Here is a 24,710-nt window from a genome sequence, read left to right as displayed (position 1 = left end):
AAAAGCCAGGCCCAGTGGCTTTCTCTCTTCCTACTTACTGCCTATGGATCCAGATGTAGAAATCTCAGTTATTTCTCTAGCATGATGTCTACCAGTATAACATCATGTTCCCCACCATGATGATAAGAGACTAAACTTCTGAAACTGTAAGCAAGCCCCAGTTAAATGCTTTATCTTGATTGTTTCCTTGATAATAGTGTCTCATCACAGAAACTGAACATTGACTAAAACAAAATTGCTACCACTGAGTGGTGTAGCCATAAGTGTTCTCAGGTCTTGCCTGGCCCCAGGGTCCTACAGCCTCCTTTAAAATAATCATTCAGAGGCTTAATATTATTTACAAATTGTATGCCCTATGGCAGGCTTCTTGTTAGCTAGCTCTTATAACTTAACCCTTTTCTTTTTTTATTTTTTCTTTTGAAATTTAATTTAATTTTACATATCAGCCACTGATTCCCCTGTCCTCTTTCCTCCTGCCCCGCCAGCCCAACCCCCATTCCCATCTCCTCCAGGGCAAGGACTCTCCTGGGGATTCAGCTCAGCCTGGTAGATTCAGTCCAGGCAGGTCCAGTCCCCTCCTCCCTTCACCCAGGCTGAGCAAAGTGTCCCTGCATAGGTCCCAGGCTCCAAACAGCCAGCTCATGCACTAAGGACAGGTCCAGGTCCCACTGCCTGGGGGTCTCCCAAAACACTTCAAACTAATTGATTGTCTCACTAATCCAGAGGGCCTGATCCAGTTCCATGGGGGATCCTCAGCTATTGGTTCATAGTTCATGTGTTTCCACTAGTTTGGCTATTTGTCCCTGTGCTTTTTTTCAATCATGGTCTCAACATATCTCCCTCATACAATCCCTCCTCTTTCTTGCTGATTGGACTCTCAGAGCTCCACCTGGGGCCTGGCCATGGATCTCTGCATCCAGTTTCCTCAGTCATTGGATGAGGGTTCTACCACGACAGTTAGGATGTGTGGCCATCTGATCACCAAAGTAGGTCAGTTTGGGCCTTCTCTCACCCATTGCCAGTAGTCTACTGTGGAGGTATCTTTGTGGATTTATGGGGATCTCTCTAGCACTTTGCTTCTTTCTATTCCCATGGGGTCTTCATTTATCATGGTCTCTTATTCCTTGTTCTCTGTCTCTGTTCTTGTTCCAGCTGGGATCTCTTGCTCCCCTAAGCTCTTTTTCCCTCAACTCTCACCCTTCATTAGAGGTCTTGGGGCCAAAACTCAACCCATTTCTATTAATCTATAAGTTGCCATGTGGCTGTGGTATTACCAGTCTGAGGGCATCTTGCTGTTCTTTAGGCAACAGCTGGCATCTCTCCTCTGCCTCTCCCTTTCTTCTTTCTTGGATTTCCTGCCTGGCTATAACCTGACTCGCCATAGGCCAGAGCAGCTTCTTTATTAACCAATCACAGCAACACATATTCACAGCATACAGAAAGACATCCCACAATAGAGTGGCATATTGCTGTGATAAATCCAATCATGTTGTTAGTTGGAGGAATATGAAAGTCTTTGGGATTTTGGACTAGAAAATTGTTTGGATACTTTAAGCATGTCTTAATGGGCCATACTAGTAAGAGCATGGAAGACAGTGGTGCTGAGGTAGATATGAAATGTGGGGACCCAGCAAAAGAGTTTCAGAAGAGAAGAATATTAGTAAGTGGTCTAGGGGGTTCTTATGATATTTTGGTGAAGAATGTGGTAGATTTCTACCCTTGTTCAAAAAATCTTCCTGAGGCTAAATTGAAGTTTGTTAACTTATGGCATAAGCAGAGGAGATTCCAAGACGGCCTAGTATTGACTCTGGTGTATGGTTTTTCAGTTGTCACTCTTATGTGGATTTATATTGAAAAGGAACAAACTGAGCAAAGAAAAATACAAAATACAAGGTTTGAGATTAAAAGGAGCACCAGGAAGTTTAATAGAGGCAAATCCAGTACTCAAAGAGAAAAAAAAGTATGAAGAAAAGTCTGGTGTTAAATGGAATAAAGGGATTGGTTACCTCAGCACAAGACCTCTCACAACTAAGCTTCCAACTTATGATAAGTAATTAAAGAAAAGCTTAAGCAGTGAAGAAAACTATCGAGAACAAATATATATGTATATAAATGATGTATATATAATTGAAAGAGGGTGCTATGTTCCAATGTCAGTAAGTAGGAGAACTTGGCACCTTCAGCCATGTTCTGGCTTTAGAGTCAAGGATACAACAAAGGGGTTGCGTAATCTCCTTCCACTGCTAAGGAAAGCTTCTGAAGCCAGGCCTGTATCAAGGGTATTCATGCATGGAATCACAGAGAGTTCACTGTGCAATGCTCTGGAGGTGAAGTCTGTATTATGTTGGAATGTCCAAGAGATGTTTAGAGATGCTAAAACCATGGGATATCTGCTGAGGAAAACCACAGACTTGATGTAGAAATAGACCAAGAGAGAGAAGGTGTGCCTGTCAACAAAGCTAAAAGAAGTTAGAGATTTAAGAGTGCTCTGACATCAGAAATAGAGATGCAAGATTTGTCCAGCTGGTTTTCAGTCTTCCTTTGCTCTAATAGTTCCTCACTATGCTCCTTTACCTCCATTTTGGAATGGTACTGAATATTGTGTGCTATTAGATGTTAGAAGTATATGATCTGCTTTTTTATTTTTATTTTATCAAGAGTTATGCTTAAAAAATTACAATGACTCTCAGAAAAGACTTTGAACTTTGTACTTACAAACAGTGTTGATACTATGAGGAATTTTAAAATTGGATAAATGTCTTGTATTTGATATGGCTACAAACCTAAGGAGGCTAGGGAGTAGAATGTGTTGGCTTGAATAACAATGGCTCTCATAGACTCAAATATTTGAATGCTTAGTCATCATTGAGAAGCACTACTTTAGAAGGATTAAGAGGTATGGCCCTGTTGCAGTAGGCATGGCCTTATTGGAAGAAATATGTCACTAGGGGTGACAAAGCCTAAGCCAGGCCCAGTGGCTTCCTCTCTTCTTGCTGCTTGAAGATATGCATACAGAATTCTTTGCTGCTTTTCCAGGATGATGTCTACCTGTGTAACACTATGTTCCCCAACATGATAGTAAGATACTAAACCTCTGAAACTGGTAGCAAGCCTGAATTACTACCTAAATACTGGACAAATTTTATTAAACCTGAAATATATCTGTCAGATTGCCATGGGATAGCCTATTGAGGAATGTACCCTATCCATTAGTGGAGAAGGTTAATGGAAGGCTGCCTATTCATCTCCAGGAGAGAGATAACAAAGGGAACATCAGTGGGATGTGCTTCTCATTCTCCTTCTCAGGGGAGAACGTTTTCCTTCAGAAATCCTTTTTAAAACTACTACAGATAGTATTGGTGTTTTACAGTTGTCCCAAAGTAATTGACAGCCCAGTTTGATACTCTGACTTTCTGTCCCTGAATAACACTCCAACATGTATTTCCAGAGAAATTGAGGTTGTAGCTGAAGGAAAGGGGGAGGACATAAAGTTAGGTAGAGGAGAGAGGTAGGGTCTGGGAGATTATGGGAGGAAAAAAAGCATGGTCAAAATATATTGTATGAAAAATACTTTCAAAAAGCTGACAGAATCCAAAATGAAAAAAAAAAAAGAAAATAGCTTTCATAAATACATCTTTACTCTTTAGGGATAATATATAATTGATCTCTGAAGAAGGAGATACTTACAGTAGTCTCTGTTTAAACATGACAAGCCAGTCATAAGAGTAACACTATAATACTAATCAACTACTTAAAAATGTTATGTGCAAAAATATTTATTTACTGGGAAAATATCCTTGATACCTATTGATAAATGTAGACAGCAAAAGTACATTACTTTTGTAAAGGGTATATGTATATCTAGCTGTAATAATTACAAAATATAGCTAAATCTGCCTGAAGATAATATGGAATAAATGATTCTATTTTCTTTTGGTTAGTGGTATTTTAATCTTATTTTCCACTAATTATAGAATGACATATGCTAGGTTGACTTTGTTCTACTGTAATTATTAAAAGTCTCAAATTAGAAAAATACTATATATTTTTAATTTAAGGAAGAGAAACTTGGTGTAGTGGTTTGAATGAGAATGGCCTCCTAGACTCATATATTTAGCTGAAGCAGGTATTGAGACACTAAAAGGGGTCTTAATTTTGTAGGTGCCTTCTTATTAAAGCATTGAGCAGAAGCATGAAATATGAACTTTCATATAATAAATTACCACGTTCTCTAATCTCACTCTCTACCTTCTCTTGATGCTATCTTCTCAAACAAATCATTTGTGTTTTTGTCTCAAATCTGCTGGGTAAAGATTAGAACTCAGGAGGCTAACCTCAGACAAGGTGAGGATATTGATTTTCCTCCGCTCCCTTTTCTTAGTAACATCTATTAGGCTTGTCATTTCTGAATGATGCTCTGAGCACCAGTATGGGTGTCAGCAAGGCTGGCCTGATTAATTCCATTGTTATACTGTACCTAAATCCAGGAAAAGGGGCTTTGGAGGAAATAATTGTTAAATTACACTTCATCCTTCCTAGTATGATTGCATATTCTTTTCAAAAGTTTGAATTCTGTCTCTAATAAAATATGGAGGTAAATGAGAATAAAAATTCATTTGTTACCTTAAAAATATAATTAAAACCTATAAATATTTTAATAGATTGCCTTTGTCTTTGATCAACAAGAGGAATAATTGCTAATACCACTAAATAAATACATTTCTGAAGAGACTTTTACAATTTTAAAATTCATTTATTTGTACTTTACAAGCATATGTAAAGCCTATGGAAAAAGGAACTACACTCACTGGTCTATGGAGATAGTTTACTAATCTATACTTAGTCCTGTGGTAATATAGTATATAGCCTAGTAAACTTGCCTGAGAATCAGAGAAGCAGAGCAGCCAACCACTAGTTCTTACCTCTATGAAATCCTCAGCCTAAATAGAGTTCCTGTTTCTTCACGCCTTATATACCTTTCTCTGCCCTGCCATATTACTTTCTGGGATTAAAGGCATGTGTGCTTCTGAAGCAAAGACATGAGATCTCAAATGCTGGGATTAAAGGTGTGTGCCACCACTGTCTGACCTCTATGTCTAATCTCATGGCTGGCTCTGTCATCTGATCCTCAGACAAGTTTATTAGGATGTACAATATACCAGTACACAATCCACCCTTGAGGAGACCACTTTTCTCTCTATTATGTCCTGGGGTGAGAGTTTTCTACTCCTTGCTGCTTGCAGATGAGTGTTTTACAAATTTCCTTTGTGGTTTCATTCACCCATTAATACCTTAAATAACTTGAATCTATAAGGGAAACCCTGCAAAGGAATATTCTATTAATGTGACTGTTTAGGCAACGAGAAACAGAAGGCAACTTTAATCTTAATTAAGGCTGCTGACTCAAGACCCAAGCAGGCAATCAGATTTCTCTTGATTCCCCCGATAGAGCATAGGATAGAGAGATGGAGAATACCTTATGTCTATGACAGCCATTTTGCAAGATTCAAAAGATAAGCGCCTTCTAGTTATGTAAAAATTGAAATCCTGGACACTCTGGGAGGAAGGAAGGGGCTGATATATTGCTTAAGGACAGAAACAGGTGGGGAGTTTTCAAGGGAAAGAGCTGAAGTAACAGTTCCTGCGGTCATTGACTAAAGAGAAGGAAAGTGAAATAATATCAAGATAAATATGAGAGATTTGGAGAAAGGTAAAGATGTATGTATGATTTAATGTATATTATTGGTTTAACTATCAGAATAAAAAGAGGGATGTATTGAAAGTAGAAGTCCTAATTGCAATTTGCTGAAGTAATTACTCTGGATATTTTTGGCCTGTTTCTTCATTTTTATATTTTGCAAAACATTGAAAATCATTGTCTATATTAGACAAATCATGATATTAACTGGAAAAATACAGAAAATAAACGATTTTCTCAAAGCATTAAAATTTGGAGAATGTTTTGAAACCAAGAGCCACCAGAAAAAAACAATCTACCACAGTTTGGTCTTCCTATTGAGGCAACTTAATGCACACTGCTAAACGTTTTACAACAGCGACGGTAGTCTAAAAATGCTTCACTAGATCACAGGAAGATTTCTTTTCAATAAGGCTGTTGTTCTAACTCTTCTTTGTTCACTTTTTACCTCTAATACATACACACTCTGTTTTACATGCACACACACACACACACACACACACACACACACACACACACACATTTTCCCTGCTTTTTTTGCAATGTCTTTCCTATCAACCAGATGGAGCTTAAATTTTCCCCAGCCCCTCACAAAGCTGTTTCTCTAGCAACCTTCCCTAAAAGACTGATTTCCAAACAAGCAAAAATGTTCTTTAAATCTCCTGCTAATCAATCTGGCAGCACAAACTCAAATGATTTTTTTTTTGCTTAAAAAGAAAAGTAACCAAGTATATATGAAGATGATTTTATCATAGCTATATTACAGAGGTGAATGGGATGATATTATTCTAAACTCATTGCTTAAAAATAATCAACTTGAAAAATCTCAGTTCATCTCCAGTTCAAACCTCAAACCATTGTATCCTTTCTTTCCTCCTGCTGGCAGCTGGTCAGTACATTAGTTGGAGGCAACCACTGATCATCCACAGAGGTTCTAGGAGGCTAGAGTGCTGTTCCTATGCCTGGAAGTGTCTTCTAGAAACAGAGGCTTTTATTTCCTTTCTATGAGTCTCATGATAATTAATTAAATTAGATGGTCACATCTCAAAGTTATTCCTTATTCCAGTAGTTTTGAAACTATTAAAAGCAAATCAGATCTCTAATCAAATCACAGTGACAAGGATTTATTGTGTGTTAGTTTCTTTCTATGATTCAGTTCCAAAATGTACTGCCTGGTTTTAGCCTCATGTGTGATGTTTGGGTTGTCTTAGAATCTCAATAGTTAGAGGGGATCTGAATGAACTATGAGTTCAGTTTTACCATCATTTTAACTTCAGATGATATAAACAGAGAAAAACAAACCAGTCTCAGGATGGTTATTTATTGCTCCTGGATTTGGTCTAATTGTCTTGAAAAGTAGCTGTATAAAAGTATTTCTGTTTACTTAAATTTTCAAATTATGACATATTACATCATTCTCCTCTTCTTTTTCTCCCATACATCCCTTCTTGTTCTCTTTCAAATCCATGATGTCTTTGAATATCAATTGTTACATGCATATATGTTTCTGCATATATGTATATGTGTATATATATATATATATATATATATATATATTTCTAAATATAACCTGCTCAGTCTGTCTAATGTTACTTGCATATGTTTTAAGGGCTAACCATTTGATAATGGATAACCAATTGTTCCCTTTCAAGAGGAAGACCATTTCTTAGCATTCCTTAACCGCCTGTAGGGTTGCGTTCTCTTGGGATTCCCCTGTCCAGTTTGGCATGCCCACTGGGTGTTGTCCTAATTCAGCTCATGTTTGACCAGTCATCTTCATGAGACTTTATGGGAATGTTTTCTGACATTAATAGGAGACACAATCTTACAGCAAATTCCCCTATCCTCTGCCTCTTAGAATCTTTCTCCCAATTCTTCAGCAATGTTCCCCAAGCCAGAGGTGTGGGAGTTGTTTTATAGATGTATCCCTTAAATTTATACTCCTTTAAAGATTTTTTTATTTATCTGATGTGAATAGTGTTTTGCCTGAATGTGTGTATGTGTCACATATGTGTACAGAGTCTTCAGAGACTATAATGATCCTCGGGGACTAGAGTTAAAGAAGATTGTGAGCTTCCAAGTAGGTGCCAAAATAGTCCTTCTGAAAGAGCAGTAAGTGTTCTTTAATGCCCTTCCCATCTGTTCAGCCACCTAACATGTGTTTTTGGAGACAATGGGTAGGTCTTTGCTAGATCTTCATTTCACAACAGACACACTTGAGTCCATTACCCGTGACATAGCATTTCGTCAGTGTGTGTGTGTGTGTGTGTGTGTGTGTGTGTGTGTGTGTGTGTCTACTACTCATTGCTCAGTATCATGGCATATTCTTCTAAAGTCCTTCTACTCAGAGTGGATCTCAGTAGCACCTGTTCTGTCTCCATCTCTGTTGACTTCTTACTTCCTCTCCGTTTTTGGTTCAGATTACCTCACAGCTTGCTACTGTAATATCAAAAGTACTCTGAGAACAGCCTAATTGATGCTATCCCCCTTATAAGTCACCTTTACAAACAGTAATCAACTGGAGCGTTAAGCTTCTGAGTTCTATAGACCTTGGTGTAATGGGGATTTCTTTCTTTGAAGCTGATCTTACTTACCTCTATAGTCTTTGAATCATGCAACCTGTACAAAGATAAAGGACATTTAATGGTAACTCCACCTATTTGAGGTTTTTAAAATTATGAAATAGGATTATTACTTTAAAACCTGCTTTTATTTGGACCTTAAACTCATTCTAAATTAATTAGTCTGACAAATCTTCAAATTCAGAAACCAACAGACCCTTTATTGTATATCTGTTCAATAATACTTTGCTTATCCTGTTCTGTGAGGAACTTCAGGGTTGGAGTCAGGAAGCTATGGTTATATGGGCGGGGGGGGGGGGGAGGTTACACTGGAATATTTGTGGAGCTGCTTCTTGTTCTGATTTAGCCACTGCTGTGTGGTCCTCCAAAAGCTGTTCCATTTCTTTGGGTATTAGGCACCTTCATTTCAAGTGCGGTTCCCATTTATGTAATAATGGGACTTACAAGCTGCTGTGAGCCTCCCTTTATTTATAATATAATATAAATTATTTTTAATTGCTTTAACACAATTATATTGTATACCATGGGTGATATTTCTTCAGCACCTGTTTGGAAGAATTAAACATTGCAGGATCACACACACACACACACACACACACACACACACACACACACACACACACACCACAAATGAAATCAAAGTAGCTGAAGCAGAAGAGAACTTTAAATGCAAACCTTACTGCTTATCTACTAACACAGACCATGGATGCTCTGGTGGCCTCCCCCACATTTAAATTTAAGAAGGAAAGAGGAAAACAGCCCTGCATCTGTTAGTACCCTCGTGTCAAGACAGATTCCAACTTCACCCTTCTTTATTTACAGACCAACTTCTAGGAAATTAATACTGGTGCCTGGGTGTGCTAAGGAGGCTCAGAGCTTGAAAATGAGCGCATTCATGGCAGCTCTAGAGCAATGCTTGGATCTATGCGTCGTCCTTAAGAAATTTCTGCCTCTCCCACATACACCAAACCCCTTGCAACACCCACCCTCACTGCAGCACGGAGAAACAGCCTGGATGTGGGGTTATTACAGAAGTAGCCACTGAGGGGAGCCGGTCGCGGGACTGCCCTCCCACGTTGCTATGACGATGAGACTGGCGGGCAGACAGCCTTCAGAGCTAAGTGCTGGCTAAAGCAGGTGTCAGATTGCGATGAGCTAGGTGGTTCCGGGATCACTCAGAGCCCCAGGAGTGTCTCCAGAAAGTCGGGCTACTATTCTGCTGCATCCCTCTCGGACAGCTCCTTAACTCCTTCGGAACAGGCAGAGTGAAAATGGTCCACCACTCAGGCTCCATTCAGTCCTTTAAACAGCAAAAAGGTCAGTGAGAATTCTCTCCCTGCGGGCACCACATCCCGATCCGATCTGCATTTCCTTGCAGTTATGTGGGAGCATCCTTTCCACCTGTGTGTTGAAGAGCTAAGGGACTCTGTAAAGTTAAGACCCCCTTTTATAGATGTTTCACCTGCCTAGGCGATGAGTCTGATATCCGGAGCCCCACAGAGCTCTGGAGGGAGCAGGATCTGTCTTGTCAGGACTTGTTTGTGTGTCTCTTAACTATCCTTCAGTGCATTGCAGTGAACTCTTTCAGCAGAGAAGGTCCCTACAGCACCCTAGGGTTTGAAGACTGAAAATTTGGGTGATATTTGCCCCAGTGTACGCTTCTAGTGACGCTTAAGGTTCACAAGAGCAAAATGCATTACTTTTGCTGAGGTAGGGAAGTCGTAGGATATAAATGATTTCGTGGAAAATTCCAGAAGTTGGCCGGTACCAGATGAAAGAACTCTGTAATTTCCTTAGAAAACTTTATATTTCGCCCCCATGTATGATTCTGGGTTTCCGGTTTTTATAGTTATTGAGTTTTTCTTCCAGGAACTTCCCAGCATATCATTTAGCTTTTACAAATTTCTCACTAGTTGCACGGTCAGATCAAGAATGATCATCACTCTTTGTTCTGTTTTCTTACTTATTTAAATGGATTTTCATAAAGCACATATTTTTTGAAAGACACAGATTCTGGGAATTTTATTGTCTGATGCATTTATTCAACACTACTGGAATTTAATGAATGAATAATGGTAAATATGTCACATTTGCTTATATGGTTGCTAACATGTAATTCTGTAGTATTACATTTGTTAATTAAAGTAATTATTATTACTCCTCTTCTGTCACTGCTAGTATTCCTTCTCCAAATGGTTTAGGGTAGATCTTTGGCTTTGTTTCTAAGCAAAAACCTTGGATAACCCCAGAATAACTTAGTAGGAATTCATTCTTCAGGCATAATATCATGCTGAAAGAGCTTTCAGTCGGGAATTATAATCTGCACAAATTCCCATGCTCTGGTGTCTTTTGAATATATGTTAGAATGGAGGCTGAAGTGAGAGACTGTGGGAGGAGACTGAAATTTGGGCTCCTATGCAGTTCTATTTAAGCTCAAAGATTTCCAAAGAAAATTCAAGAAGTTTCCTTTCTTTACATCATTAAACACGTATAAACATTAGGGACAAAAAGAAAGAAATAGAAACCTTGAAACTGCCTCATCTGGTTATGTTCTAACGCTTTGGGAGACCTGGATACTTGAAATGTGCCCCAGAGTATCCATGTTTTGATTCATGTTATATGTTAGGGAGCAAAGATTCATCAACTTTGAGATTAGTTGTTTTTACTCAAATGAGTGATAAACTTGTTCAATTCATGACATTTCATAATTTCCATTTTATAATGCACCATGAGCCAGTTATTTTCAAATCTCACATTTTGGCACACACAAGAAAAAAACAACTTTAGCAAAAACGTAAACATGACAAAATGGAGGTCCCCAAAAGAAGCAATAACTTTTAACTAAATGGTTCTAGTTGTGTTTTTTTTAACACCACTTTCTTTATCTGTTTTCCCCCTCCAGTCCCTCTGTCTTCCCTTCTGTCAACCCCTCCATGTCCCTTGTCTACTCTCTAGCTGATAGCCTGTTTTTCTTTATTATTGTTATAAGCAGACATACTCGTGTGTGTGTATTATGAATATACACACATTGAGTCTATTTTTATTGTTTGTGTGTTTATAATTCAGGACTGACCTCTCTGTATTAGACAACCAATAAGGGGTGCACCTCTGGGAGAGGATAATTCTTCTCCCAGCAGACATTAGTTGCTTATAGTTCTTTGTCTAGGGGTAGGACCCTGCTAGGAAATGGTAACTCACATTAAGGGTCAGCTATTTTAATTTTTTCAATAGGAAGAAGCATGATGACACTCTGTGTTCCCTCTGACCTGGAAGTGCTTTCCAGTGCTGCTCGCTGCAACCTAAAGTCAAAGGGAATTCTGTACTGAAATTCTAGAGTCTTAGATTTCAGTCTTGCCTTTGGTGATAGATGAAAAATTTTGGAAAGTGTTTATCTACTTATGATATTAATTTATGTATAATATGAAGACTGTTGATTTCTGACCTTCTGTTCTCCCTCCCTCTACTGATTATACATTTAATGTTAAATATATAAGCTAAGAGGTTTCACCATATTTCCACCCATTCACATAATATAATTTTGATCATGTCATCATCTTTATACTTTATCCCTCTTTCCTATTCTCCTTCCTCTTTCCAGTGTCTTCTACTTCCACTTTAGTTTCATATTTTTCTACTACCTCACCCTCAATTTCCACATATGAGAGAACACACACAATATTTGTATTTGTGGGAATGGGTTTCTAAACTCCTCCTCATGTCCAATTCCATTATTTTACTGTAAACAACATAATTTCATTCATCCATATAATTTGATAATTTCATTCATCCATAGATGGGCACATAGAGTAATTCCATGGCTTGGTTATTGTGAATAATGCTACAACAAAAGTGGGTGTGCAGGTATCCCTACGTTAAACTAACTTTTATCCTTTTGAATAGAAATGGTATGTCAGGATCATATGGAAACTTTATTTGGGAAACATCCATACTGGTTCCCCCTGTGGCTACATCTTTTCTTTTGTTGGATAGCACATGCAGTTAGCAATGTGAAGGCAAAGATTTTTTTCTTCTGATCTAGAAGAAGAAAGTCCTATTTTAATTTCATATTTAGGAAATTGTTTAGTTTAGTGAACCAATTGTGCCATTTATTTTTATTTTATTCAAGTGAATTCAATATCTGTTAAAAAGCATTACTGACCACTCTGAATTGGACAATCAACAAGGAGTCTCATTCATGGAAGAAGCTAATTCTCCTTTCCCCAGGAGTCACTAGTTGCCTGTAGATCTATGTCTAGGAAACACAGAATACACTGTCATCATGCATTAAGACCTAAATATTCAAGGATATTGGAGACATATGTAATTATATATTTGTTAATCAAATACAATCACTGATAATGCTTATTCTAATTAATAAAACCAGTGGAGATGACAGAATAGTTAACTATTAAAAAAAAAACAATTGTTAGTCCATAATCTCCATTACTTGATATAAAGCAGTAGTTTTCAACCTGTGGGTCACAATCCCTTTTGGGGAATCACATATCAGATATACTGTATATCAGATGTTTACAATGTGATTCATAACAGTAGAAAATTACAGTTATTTAGTAGCAATAAAATAATGTTATGGTTGAGGGTCACCACATCATGTGATAAAGGGTCACAGCATTAGGAAGGTGGAGGACCACTGATCTATATTTTTTTTCTATTTGTCCTGCACATTAATCTTGCATGTGCTACTGACAGCTTTAATATTAAGTTTGTTAGTGCTTACCTGAAATGAACATAATATCTAATGTACAGTATTATAATAGAACTAAAAATCTGTGTGACAGGTAGTTAGGATCCAAAATTTAGTGACCGATAAAAGACTAATTATTGTCATTTCCAGTCTTATCTATCTTTTTATTGACATAGTAGGCCAATATAAGATGGCCTCAGCTGTACACACACACACACACACACGTGCGCGCGCACACACACACATACACACACACACGCAGATTCATTTCTTTTTCTATTTTTTCTTCATTTGTTTTTGATTTGGGAGAGTATCTTATAAAAACAGTGGGCTCTGGGCATTAGAAAAACTTTTCTTTGTAATAATATCAGTTACAATCACACACTCTACCTAATTAATTCACTGTCCCCGAGGAAGTTTAAAAAGTTGTCATAAAGAAAATTCAGATGTACAATTAATTTCATACATTAAATATTGCAATGCAGAGAAATGGAATTTATTCCCTCTATATTCAATGCACATTTACATAGCTATTGTTTGCTTTGTGATAGTATCATTCAGAACATTTTCATTCCTGAACATCTTACAAAAAAATCAACAAACAAACAAACAAATACTCCTTTCCACTGAGAAGTTGATATAGTAAGAAATCTGAGATACCTGCTGAATCTATGAGAGTTGTGGACAAATCTGCATTTTTGTCGGGTTGATTTTTTTTTCTTGATCATGTCCTTTGTGTTTCTAAAAATATCAACAAGGTATGCTTAATTTTTTTCCATTTAAAATACTAGATTTTTTTGTGAAAATTTTTTTAATAGATTAAGACATTTTGAAAACGAGAATCTGCAGCAAATATGAGAAATACAGGTAATTTCCTTATGTATGATGTTTCAAGGGTACATTGGAGTGTTCATGATTGCAGACAACTTGGAGGACACACTTCTTATTACTTTAGCACACCTTGATTTAAACACAAGTTGGCAAATTAGAACCGGTTTCTGAGTAAAATCTGACATTGTTCAGTAGACTGATGTGTTGTGTTTCACTGAACTTATGATGGATTAATATGTCATACAGGCATGGATAAAAAAAAAGGGCAATGATAGTTCTGGCTTCTCATGGCTGTTTATTTAGCAATATACTACCAAGATATTCAGGGAGGTCATAGGTTACATCAAACACAGGCTGTCTCAATCATCTTGGACTTAATGATCAGTTAAAGCTGTGAGGGTTTCATTAAAAATCCTGTAAATGACATTTGGTTAAACACAAAAATAGTATTTTTTTAAACAATTCTCCAGAATCAGGCATTTTTGTACCCAGATTAACTATTTAATTATTATGGCTTTAATATTTATATGAAGATCTGCAGGCTGAAAATAACATGCATTCTCTTTTTCACTAACTAAATTGTTACTGCAAGTACCTATCTGCAAGCCTCTTCTAAATTCAACTTTGTGCTCAATTCCTGCTTCATGACACACAGAGGAATGCTTCTGGGGAATTACACCTACTCTCCAAACCTCTGCTTCTCAAACTTCATGTTTCCTTGGACAACATCTTCAGTATCAAAATATTCCTGTACACTTTAGAAAACAAGAAAAAAAAAGAACATAAATATATTGAGAGAAATCTTTTCACCTTTGTGCACTAATTCCCACTGGTATTTCCAGACTGGCCTTTTATTTATGACTAAGGAAAGAAAGACTGTCTCTTGTAAAAAGAATCCTAAGTTTTGTGAGTCATAGGTGAAAAGTTGAAGTGAAAACCCTGGTATGACTGAATCTGATATCCAGTAAAAATTTGAGTATGTATACCTATGTGTGTGAGAACTGTGGCACCTAAGGGCCCTGCCATCAGACTGGATCTGTGACATGAAATACTTTAATGTAGAGTAAAATAAAATTGATTATGGGGCCTGTGTCTTTTCTAGGAAAGATACCTTTTTGTCAATGCTCTAATTATGATGGGCACATATCTCAACAATTGTGTTGAGAATCTGTGTTCTGGTAGCTAGTCTTGCAAACAAATACAATGGCCACCCCATTGTATCAAGTAGGTGTCATGTCTCTTGTTTAATACTGTTACCTTCTAAGCCAAGAGTTGACTTAAATTGCATAGGCATTCATGGTAAGATTAACAGTTGTGGGTGCCATTGTAGGGACTCAAATATGATTTGTTACAGAGTTCCAACTGTGCCCACACAGAACACTTAAGAGCCAACAAAACTTTCTTAATAAATGATACCACAGTAATAAGGACCATACTCTTAATATCAAATGTGTTTTCTCTGAGATAGAAGACAGAGGTATGACGTCTGGATAATTCCCAGTCCATGATGCAAAAGTAAATGATTAGTAGCTGGAGTCTTTCTATCTTTGACTGGGATTTTTGTATACTCTCCTCCAATAATGGAGTCAACTGGAGTACAAACAACATGTCTCCTGTCCTTGGCAAATCTTTAAGAATGGAGCCTCAGGGCTGGTAGCTGGTGCAAAAATGAGTCCCTCTGCTTGTAGACAGTGATGGAATCTGGTAAGCTGGACTACATGGGTGGATGAGCTTGGCACTGGAAAGCAAGCTTCACAAAGGATGGGAAGCTCTGCATGAGAAGGCATTTCTATCTTATCATTGTTAAGTGTGGGAAGCACCTGAGTCCCATCAATTTCCAAAATACCTGTCTGTAGCTAATTTCCTTGCTCTACCTGTTTTCTTTATCAATCAGTATATTTCCATGACGAATTTTACTATATTCAAGCTTAATCATTGGCTCTATTAGGCCACTGTCCTTTCTGGGGTCAGTCACTTTGTATCTAAAACAAAATTGTATGGGACATTAAGAGCCAAATCCTCTGCTCTTGCTTTACTTCAACAGGAACTACAGAAGTGTGAAATTATATTCTAAACTTGGCAGCACATTAGTACAATCAACCTTGCTGTCTCTTCAGCTATTGTCTTTCCTCCTAAATTACACTGCAAATAGAAACTACTTTCAATTGTGGCCTTGACCCAACACTTAGCTATGTAGGAAGCCTGGATCTACTGCAGAATACAGTAAAACATGAGTCTCCCATCCTCACAACTGAGATCTGCTGACCTATGAATCAGAGATCTTCTTTGTAGGTTAAAATGAGTGGACATGGAAACTATGTATCTCAAAATATTTTGCAAATGTTATATATTAATTGTTCATACTTATCAGGTTCTAGAAAGTTACTTGATTGACAAAAACTTATCACATATATAACCCATAAAAGCATGTATGTGTTATGGTTGGCTTTGACACAAACACTTCTAGAAGAAAATTTTCAGCGTAGTGGTGGTTAGGTATTAAATATATGCACAAATACAGATGAAAAGAATTCGTCCCTTCATAGTAGTTTGAAAAATTTATTTTATCTACTTTTATTCATTTATCTAAATCTATGTGATCTAAACTTCTTAATTTTCAAGATTCAAGAATTATCTAGAATTCAATGAAAATCATCAGGCCTTCCAGTCCATTGAATTTAACTTTCATAGAAAAGGACTAGGACTTTGTATTCTTAACAATCAAGTAGAAATGCCTAACAAGTAAGTCCATTTCAGAAACAATAGAAAAAATTAATAATATAACTGTGCAAATGCTGATTTTTTAAATGACTTCAAATGAGTTACTAGTGGAAATTATTTCATAGCAAATTTTATAAATTCTAAAAGTTTAGTTGTATACATGCATCACATACCATGCAAACATAATTGTACTGTACTTATAATATTAATAAAAATATTCAATTCTAGAAGAAATGGTAAATTCCCAATCACATATGACCTTTCAAAATTAGTCGTGGGAATATAAACAGCTTAAACAGATCCATAACAAGAAAGGATTGAAGTACTAATAAAAATCCTGTCACTCAACTGGCCAATGAAGTTGGGGCAAAGAGTCATCTACCATAAGGTTGGACTGGAGGTGGGACTGACCACTATCGGGGAGAATCCTCCTAAACCTCTTTGGGTCTAGATCTGAGTTCTGTCACTGTGCTTCCATGACTCTATTGTCATTTACAGTATTGAGATGAGAATGAAAAATTCATCCTCTCAACTCTTTGATGTTCATGTAACCTTAAGAAGCTATTTTCTATTTTTATTGAACTTTTATTCTTACACACTTAAGTGAAGAGGTTTGTGGATATATAAATTGTCAAAATTGAAAAGATGTGCCTTTTCTTTCATTTTATTTTTCTCAGCTTTGACTTTGTTTTTTGCTATTTTTATCACCTCCTTCATCTTTCATCTTTTGTTGGTTTGGTGTGCGGTAAGTTTGAAGGTATATATTTTGATTTTTATTTTACTAGTATCTGGGACTATTTATTTCCCTGATGCAATATATATTAGATCATTTACATATTTACTTCTTCACTCTTTTTTTCTTAAATGTTTAAATTATGTTTACCCATTTGGGTGAAGGATTGGCAGAGCACATATGTGGAGATCAGATGATTACCAGCAGGAGCCCATTCTCTTCTTCTACCATGTGCTCCCAGGACAGAACTCAGCTTCTCAGGCTTAGGGACAAGCACCTTTACCCACTAGACCACCTCGCTGGATTGTTCTACATTACCTTGGTTACACTTATCAATTCAAAAAATGTTTCAATAATGTAGAAGTTATCTCAATTCTGAATGTTGAAAGCATTGCCTAAGACACATGATATATTTTTATTTTGTTTTTGCTTAAAAGGCTGATGGAATCTAGATCTCTTTAAAAAGATATTACTTAGTTCTCTTTTAATTTTGACCATAAAGAATTTTTGCTGAAATTAAATGATTCAGCACATATAAAAACTTGTGCAAAACTGTTGTAAGTAGGTGATATGTCTAAGACCATAGTGGCTGATTTCTCATGAAACATTTGAAAAACTAAAATAAATGCATTTTTTCAATCTTATATACTATAAGGTCTTTATTATAAAATTTTAATTTATTATTAATTGTTAATTAAGAATAATTAATAACATGTTATAGAATTTTTGAAGTTGCTAAGGAGGTAGATCCTGTGTTAACTCCTCTTATATAAAGGCAAGAGGCAGGATCAACGTTTGTAAGTGATGGGTATATTACAGCATGGAGAGATGAAGGTTGAATGTTTTCACAGGTTTATATGTAGATACAAATACCTTATGCAGTCAAGTTGTATACATTAAATGCCAATAGCCTTCAAAGCACTTAAAATAGTTGGGTAGCTGGACAAGATGTCACACACCTATAGCCCTAATATTTGGTAGGTAAAAGCAGGAAACTCAGTAGTTCAAGTTCAACCAGGAATGCAAAATGAGTGTGAAACCATCCAGGGAATAAAGGAAGCCCTGTCATATAAAACTGAAAAGAGCAGGGCGGTGGTGGCACACGCCTTTAATCCCAGCACTTGGGAGGCAGAGGCAGGCAGATCTCTGTGAGTTCAAGGTCAGCCTGATCTACAAAGCAAGTTCCAGAAAGGCACAAAGCTACACAGAGAAACCCTGTCTCAAAAACAAAAAAAACAAAACAAAAAAATTAATTAAATAAAATAAAAATAAAATAAAACTGAAAAGAAATGGCAGAATAATGACAAAAGCTAAAAGTTATCAGTATCATCTGTGGCTGATCTGAATTCCTCAGGTATTATGTAATTTATTTGTTAAAATTAATTTCTTACAGAACTACTTGAAGCTAGCTTTTTTTTTTTAATTCTTTGTTTTTATTATTTTACAACACCATTCAGTTCAACATAATAGCCACAGATTCCCCTGTTCTCCCCCTCTCCCCCCCCCAGCCCACCCCCCAGAACGCGCCCGATCTCGTCTGATCTCGGAAGCTAGCTTTTTAAAAATAACATTCTTATTGATTCTTTGAAAATTTTATACCTTTACACTGAGGATCTCTTTTATATTTTATCAGCATCAATTTGATTGATCAGTGTGTAGTATTATGTTTTTATTAAATAGATTGATGCTTAATCAAGTAGGAGTTAAATCATTATGCTAAGGTTAATTTTCATTTTGGTAATTTTTTTCCCAGAGAAATATTTCAAACTTTTTCATTCACATTATTCATTTTTAATCTTTCTTAATTTGTTTGAAAGTTTTTTTTAAAAAATTACATATTAACTATTTTCTCCTTGTCTGAAGTTTATAAATTTTTGATTCGTGGTTGGCGAAACTAAGGAGCAATCATAAGCCTGTAGAAGGTGAATGAGTGAATGAACTCTTGATTTTATTTTCTTGATTTTTTCTATTATTTTATGATACACTTTCTCCAATATTTTCCTGAAAGTTAAAGAGATAATTGTTTAGAATTTGCAATAAAATGTCTTTATTCTCTTAATTATAAATGTTTGATAATTTGTCAGATCTGCACAGATAGGGTCCAAAAACTGAAAGAAGCAGACTTATGTCCCCATGGCTAACCTAGAAGCAGTCACCAATTGTTAATCACTTGCAAAGGAAACTTTAGTTTCCTTCAAGGGAGACTTACTTGGGAAAATAACTACTATTAAAGGTAGGCTGCAAGCCCAGCAATAGATGACCAACAGAAAACAAATTAACTGCATCTTTGAAGGTTCCTTATAATGTTCTTTTGAAGGTTCCTTTGAAGGTTCTCATAATGTCAGGTCTTTTTCTTCTTTTTATATTTTGTTCTTTTTAATTTTTTTTTTATTCATTTTATATACCAACCATAGTTCCCCCTCCCACCCCTCCTCCAGTTCTCCTCCTCCCACTCCCCTCCTCCCACCTATCCCCTCATCCACTTTTCCAAAAGAGTAAGGCTTCCCATGGGGAGACAACAAAGCTTGGTACATTCAGTTGAGGCAGGACCAAGACCCTACTTCACCCTGCATCAAGGCTGAGCAAGGCATCTCACCATAGGGAATGGATTCCAAAAAGCCAGCTCATACACCAGGGAGAGATGCTGGTCCCACTGCCAGGAGCAATTTTTCTTTTATTTATTAATTTTATTTTATGGTTTCCTTCTCTCCTTTTAACCTATAGGTCCTTTGAATGTATATAATGGCTTCCACTTTATCATTTTTATGAGATTCTTGAGTATGTAAACAAGTGCGTCTCTGTGGTTTTTTTTTGTTGTTGTTGTTTTGTTTTGCTTTGTTTTTTTCGTGTGTGTGTGTGTGTGTGTGTGTGTGTGTGTGTGTGTGTGTGTTCTTTTGGCTTTTTTCCTTATGCTTGTTAGCTTGTCCAATTATTAGGTATTAGTTTTTGTTTAATACTATTATATTTTTTTATCATTATCCCTTAAAAGTTTATTTATTTTTTAATGAGAGACAGAAAGAGAATCGATACAGATGGGAGGGGAGGGGAGGAGGAACTAGGAGAAGTATAGGATGGTGAAACAGTAGTCAGGATATATCATGTGAGAAAAAGATTTATTCTCGGAAAGGAGAAAAAGTAAAAAAAAAAAAATGAAAGGTCATGAAGTTGAGAGGAAGTTGGGGAGACACAGGAATAGTTGGAAGAGGAAACAGGAGGTGTAGAAATAATATAAATGCATCATTCATTCATGTATGAAATTCTCAAAAGTAAAAATTTCACTTAAAAGCAAATAAGTAAATAAAATCTCAAAATGAGATTTAAACAATTCTTTTTTTAAATTTCATAATTAGTTTAATTTTACATATCAGCCACGGATTCCCCTGTCCTCCCTCCTTCTGCTTTCTGCCCCCCCTGCGCTCCCCCTAATCCACCCCCCCATTTCTATCTCCTCCAGGGCAAGGACTCCCCTGGGGATTCAGCTCAGCCTGGTAGATTCAAACAATTCTAAATGAAAACTGCTTCTTCTTAAAACTTTAAGAGCATGATTTTGTAGTTAATTTCCAGTTGACAAATTTACCTTTTTGTGTTCTTAAGGTCTTTCTACATCCTTGCTTTGTTAGCATAATTTTATTATATTTCTATTCTTTCATTCTCATTTTAGATAGTTGAACAAACAATAAATATATGTTTGACAAATCTGCTCTCATTATGTGGATGACCTGACACCTTTTGGCATCTTTCTTGCAGTGAGATTTTTTTTTTTTTTTTTTTTACATCAGAACTGGTAGCATGCTTAGATATTGTCCTTAATTATTTCTGCAAATTCAAGTTCACACCTAAGTTTTATCCTAGATTCATACTCAAAATATGAGAGTACTTCATAAACCTGTTTGCTAGAAGCCAGAGAAAGACAGGCTAGGTTTCAGAACTAATTTAATCATGATCATTTCTTACAGCCTGGGTAATGGCTATTGTCAGAAACAAGGCATATACAGGTCCCAATGTCTCAGGGAGGGGATAAAGGCACCCAGGTGAATTTTTTTTTAATTTTGTATGTTAAAGAGAATATTAGAATATTAGAGGTACTTTTCATTTCAAGTATATGATGACATTTTACTGTTCCAAGCTTTCTCCTAAACCATAGCTGTGAATAAAATCAGAACTGCATTGAGTCAACCAATTTTTTATTGTAACATTTCCAATAAAACATCATTGTATTCAATACAGAAATGTGTTTTCACTGCATTTTGCAATATGATTGATGGTGCAATTATAATGATTGTTGAACTGTTGCTTATGCTTCTCTGTTATGAGTGCCAGGTATGAAGGACTAGAGGACATTTGCATGTAATATATTTACAGCGTGGGAGAAACACTGGTAATTTTCAGATTGCTAATGCCAGCTGCCAAAGTTCCTTGCTGTTATTATGATATACAAGCTCATATTTGCAAAATATTGTTCCAAGAACGTTATCTATGTCCCAGGTGGGAGAATGGTAGTCTCTCACAAACTGTCAGTATACTGCAATCTTTACTTTTTTATTTTTATTTTTTTATATTCCAGGTGAGGATATTAATTTTTTAGGAACAGCAACCCAATTAATTAATCTGTGTATTTGGTTGTATTCTGGTTCTACTTGTAGATTTTAAAATCTATTCTATTTTTTTTTCTAAAATGCCTCCTTTATTGTCTCTTGCCTCAAAAAATATATTTGAATGTAGCGTTATTGCTACTAATTCTTTAAACATCCTCAGCATCTGGTTCACAGATTTGGTAGAGTTGCATATTATCGTCTCTACTTGCTGTTTCCTTCTTTGATTGTGAGTTTATATCTTGACGGTTACAATTAAATGACTTCCTTGTCTAATGCCAATGACATCGCATTCTTCATGGACCACTGCTGTGTTTCTCCATTCAGATGAGACTCAAATGTTCTCAATAGAATATACTGGAAAGCTACACTTAGTACTACGAATTTGCCAATCTTAATTTTTGAAACAAACTGAACTCGGTATGCTTACAGAGTCAAATATCCAGTTTGAAGTTCTTTGTGTTTTATTTCTTATCATCATGGTAACTACATAAAAATAGATGTGGTTTTCCGTGTAACTGAAGATTTTAAAGAACAGGTAACCTAGTGAAGCTCAGGATGTTCCTCATGGACTAGCTAATACTTCTATGCCTGACCTTGAATTCCCTCTTGTTTAATTTTGCAAGCCAATTTATCTTAATACAGTGACTAGCTGAAAGCAAAAGTTGCTGATTTTTAAGCAGATGGTCTGGTGGCAATTACAAAATCATCCCAACAAGAGCTGACCCCCACTAGAGTTATTTTGCCACTGATATAAATAAATGAATACATGTGCATCTTGTATATACCCATAGTATCAATTTACCTCGTAAATCAATTTGATCTTTAGGGAAAGGAAAGACCTTTCTGTTTAAGGCAGAATTATATTGCTCAGGCTCCATTCTATGATTTAGGAACTAGACCAAGAAGTGAAATTATACATCTCCCAGGGGGAAAAAAAAAGGAAGATGAGAAAAACAGAGGTTAGGAAACTACCTTTAAACATGATGTGTTATGACTGAAAACAGCATAAAGAAGCCAGTATGGTGCTGTACAACTTTAAAATTAGCACTCAGGAAGCTGAGGCAGGAGGATTTAAAGCCAGGGAAGCCTGAGAGTATACAGTAAGAACTGTCTGAAAATATAAAACAGAAAAACATAATAAATACAAAGGAGAGAAAGAGAGGGAAGGAAGAAGGGAGGGAGGGGAGATAAAGATAGGATGAAAAGAAGGGAGATAGAAATGAAAGAAGGAAGAGTGAAGAGTTTTACAATCATAACACAGGTGTTTTTGTCCCCATCAAAAAGTTAGAGAGAACATATCTACACAGGCAAATACATTCTCATTTATTTGTCTACTTCAAATGAGAGATATTTGACTCTGAATCAACAGAACTCTTGAACACTGGAAGGTCATGTATGTGCATATGTGAACACAGTATACTGGGGAAGGTAAAGGCATGTAGTGATTATTCAAATTCTACAAAGAAATCTTAAAAAAATATTCCCAAATCAAGTCAATTTGGAAATGTTTCAAGGTCAAAGGATCCATTCAAACATCTAAAAATAACATATATAAATATAAATATATATGTATATACATGTGCGCGTGCGTGCGTGCGTGTGCGTGTGCGTGTGCATGTGTGTGTGTGTGTTTCTGTGTAGTTTTCAATGCATCCAGGGAGTAATTTTCCCTCCCTCCACTCTTCCCAATTCATCTCCACCTCATCTCTCCCCCAAATCCATACCTCCTCCATTTCCCTTTTGAAAAAAAGCAGGCTGCCCAGGGACATAAACTGAACATGACATAATGAGATACATAAACTGACCATGGCATAACAAGTCTATGCACAAATATCTTGATATCCCTCATATCAAGACTGGATGATGCAACCCACTAGGGCAAAAAGGGTCCCAAGAGCAGGCAAAAGAGTCAGAGACACCCCCACCCCCACTGTTAGAGGAGTCCCATAAGAACACCAAGCTGACCATCATAACATATGTGCAGAAGATTTAGCACAGACCCATGCAAGCTCCATGATTGTTCCTTCAATTTCTGTGAGCTCCTAGGATCCCTGCTTAGTTGACATGTGTGGGTCCTGCTCTCCTTGTTTCCTCGACGCCTCTGGCTCCCACAATTCTTCCTCCATGCATTCAAATTTTCTTGTTTTCATTATTCTTCCCATTGTCATCCTCTCCCTTTGCCTCCTCTTACTACTCCCCCTCATACTTCACCCCGCGAGTCTTCCCTGGCACTGCCTTTTAAAACTGTCTTCGCTTCAATCTGAGAGCTCCAAAGCTAGAGCAAATAACATATTGTTGTGGGTTATTTTTTTTAATTTTTCTGTTTAAAATTGAAAATATTCTGTCAAATACCAATGTTTTGTTCTTTTTTCTTTACCTTTGTTTTAACACCCATTACTAATTTTTGATTATTTCCTCAATTTGACTCTCTCTCCCTCTCTCTGTCTTCTTCCTTCCATCTTTCAGTTCTTTCTTTCTTCCTTTCTTCCTTCTTTCCTTTCTTTCTTTCTTTCTTTCTTTCTTTCTTTCTTTCTTTCTTTCTTTCTTTCTTTCTTTCTTTCTTGTTTCTTTCATCTTCTGCTTAACTTTATTATCTCTTTCCTTCTGAAGGTACCATAAATATATACCACTTTTGCATGGTTTAACCTTTTTAAATTCAATTTTTATTTTTTGTAAATTTCATATATTTTTACTATATTTACATCATTTTCATCACCTCTCCCCACCTCCCGATCCTCCTGTACCCCCTTTCAAATTCATGACCACTTATTTAATGCTAAGTCACTTTAATGTTGCTCATATTTGTATGCATTTAGGGCTGACAGCTTGGCATTTGGTAGCCTAT

The 24,710-nt window shown here is 36.4% G+C and overlaps 1 protein-coding gene across 1 annotated transcript in view; it reads left to right on the top strand.

Annotated features, from left to right (window-relative positions):
* The first annotated feature begins 9,378 nt into the window (after nt 1-9,378).
* Nucleotides 9,379-24,710, top strand: part of Ano3 (anoctamin 3) — a 261,204-nt gene continuing 245,872 nt past the window's right edge. The window contains exon 1 of the mRNA XM_076570257.1: nt 9,379-9,597. Within this exon, the coding sequence (XP_076426372.1) occupies nt 9,552-9,597 (46 nt within the window). The 5' untranslated portion in view covers nt 9,379-9,551. The remainder of the gene's footprint in view (nt 9,598-24,710) is intronic.

The sequence above is a fragment of the Peromyscus maniculatus genome, chromosome 4 (genome assembly GCF_049852395.1).
Source record: "Peromyscus maniculatus bairdii isolate BWxNUB_F1_BW_parent chromosome 4, HU_Pman_BW_mat_3.1, whole genome shotgun sequence".
Classification (NCBI taxonomy): Eukaryota; Metazoa; Chordata; class Mammalia; order Rodentia; family Cricetidae; genus Peromyscus; species Peromyscus maniculatus.
The sequence above is the reverse complement of the archived record's forward strand: the minus strand, read 5'-3'. Positions and strand labels throughout refer to the sequence as shown.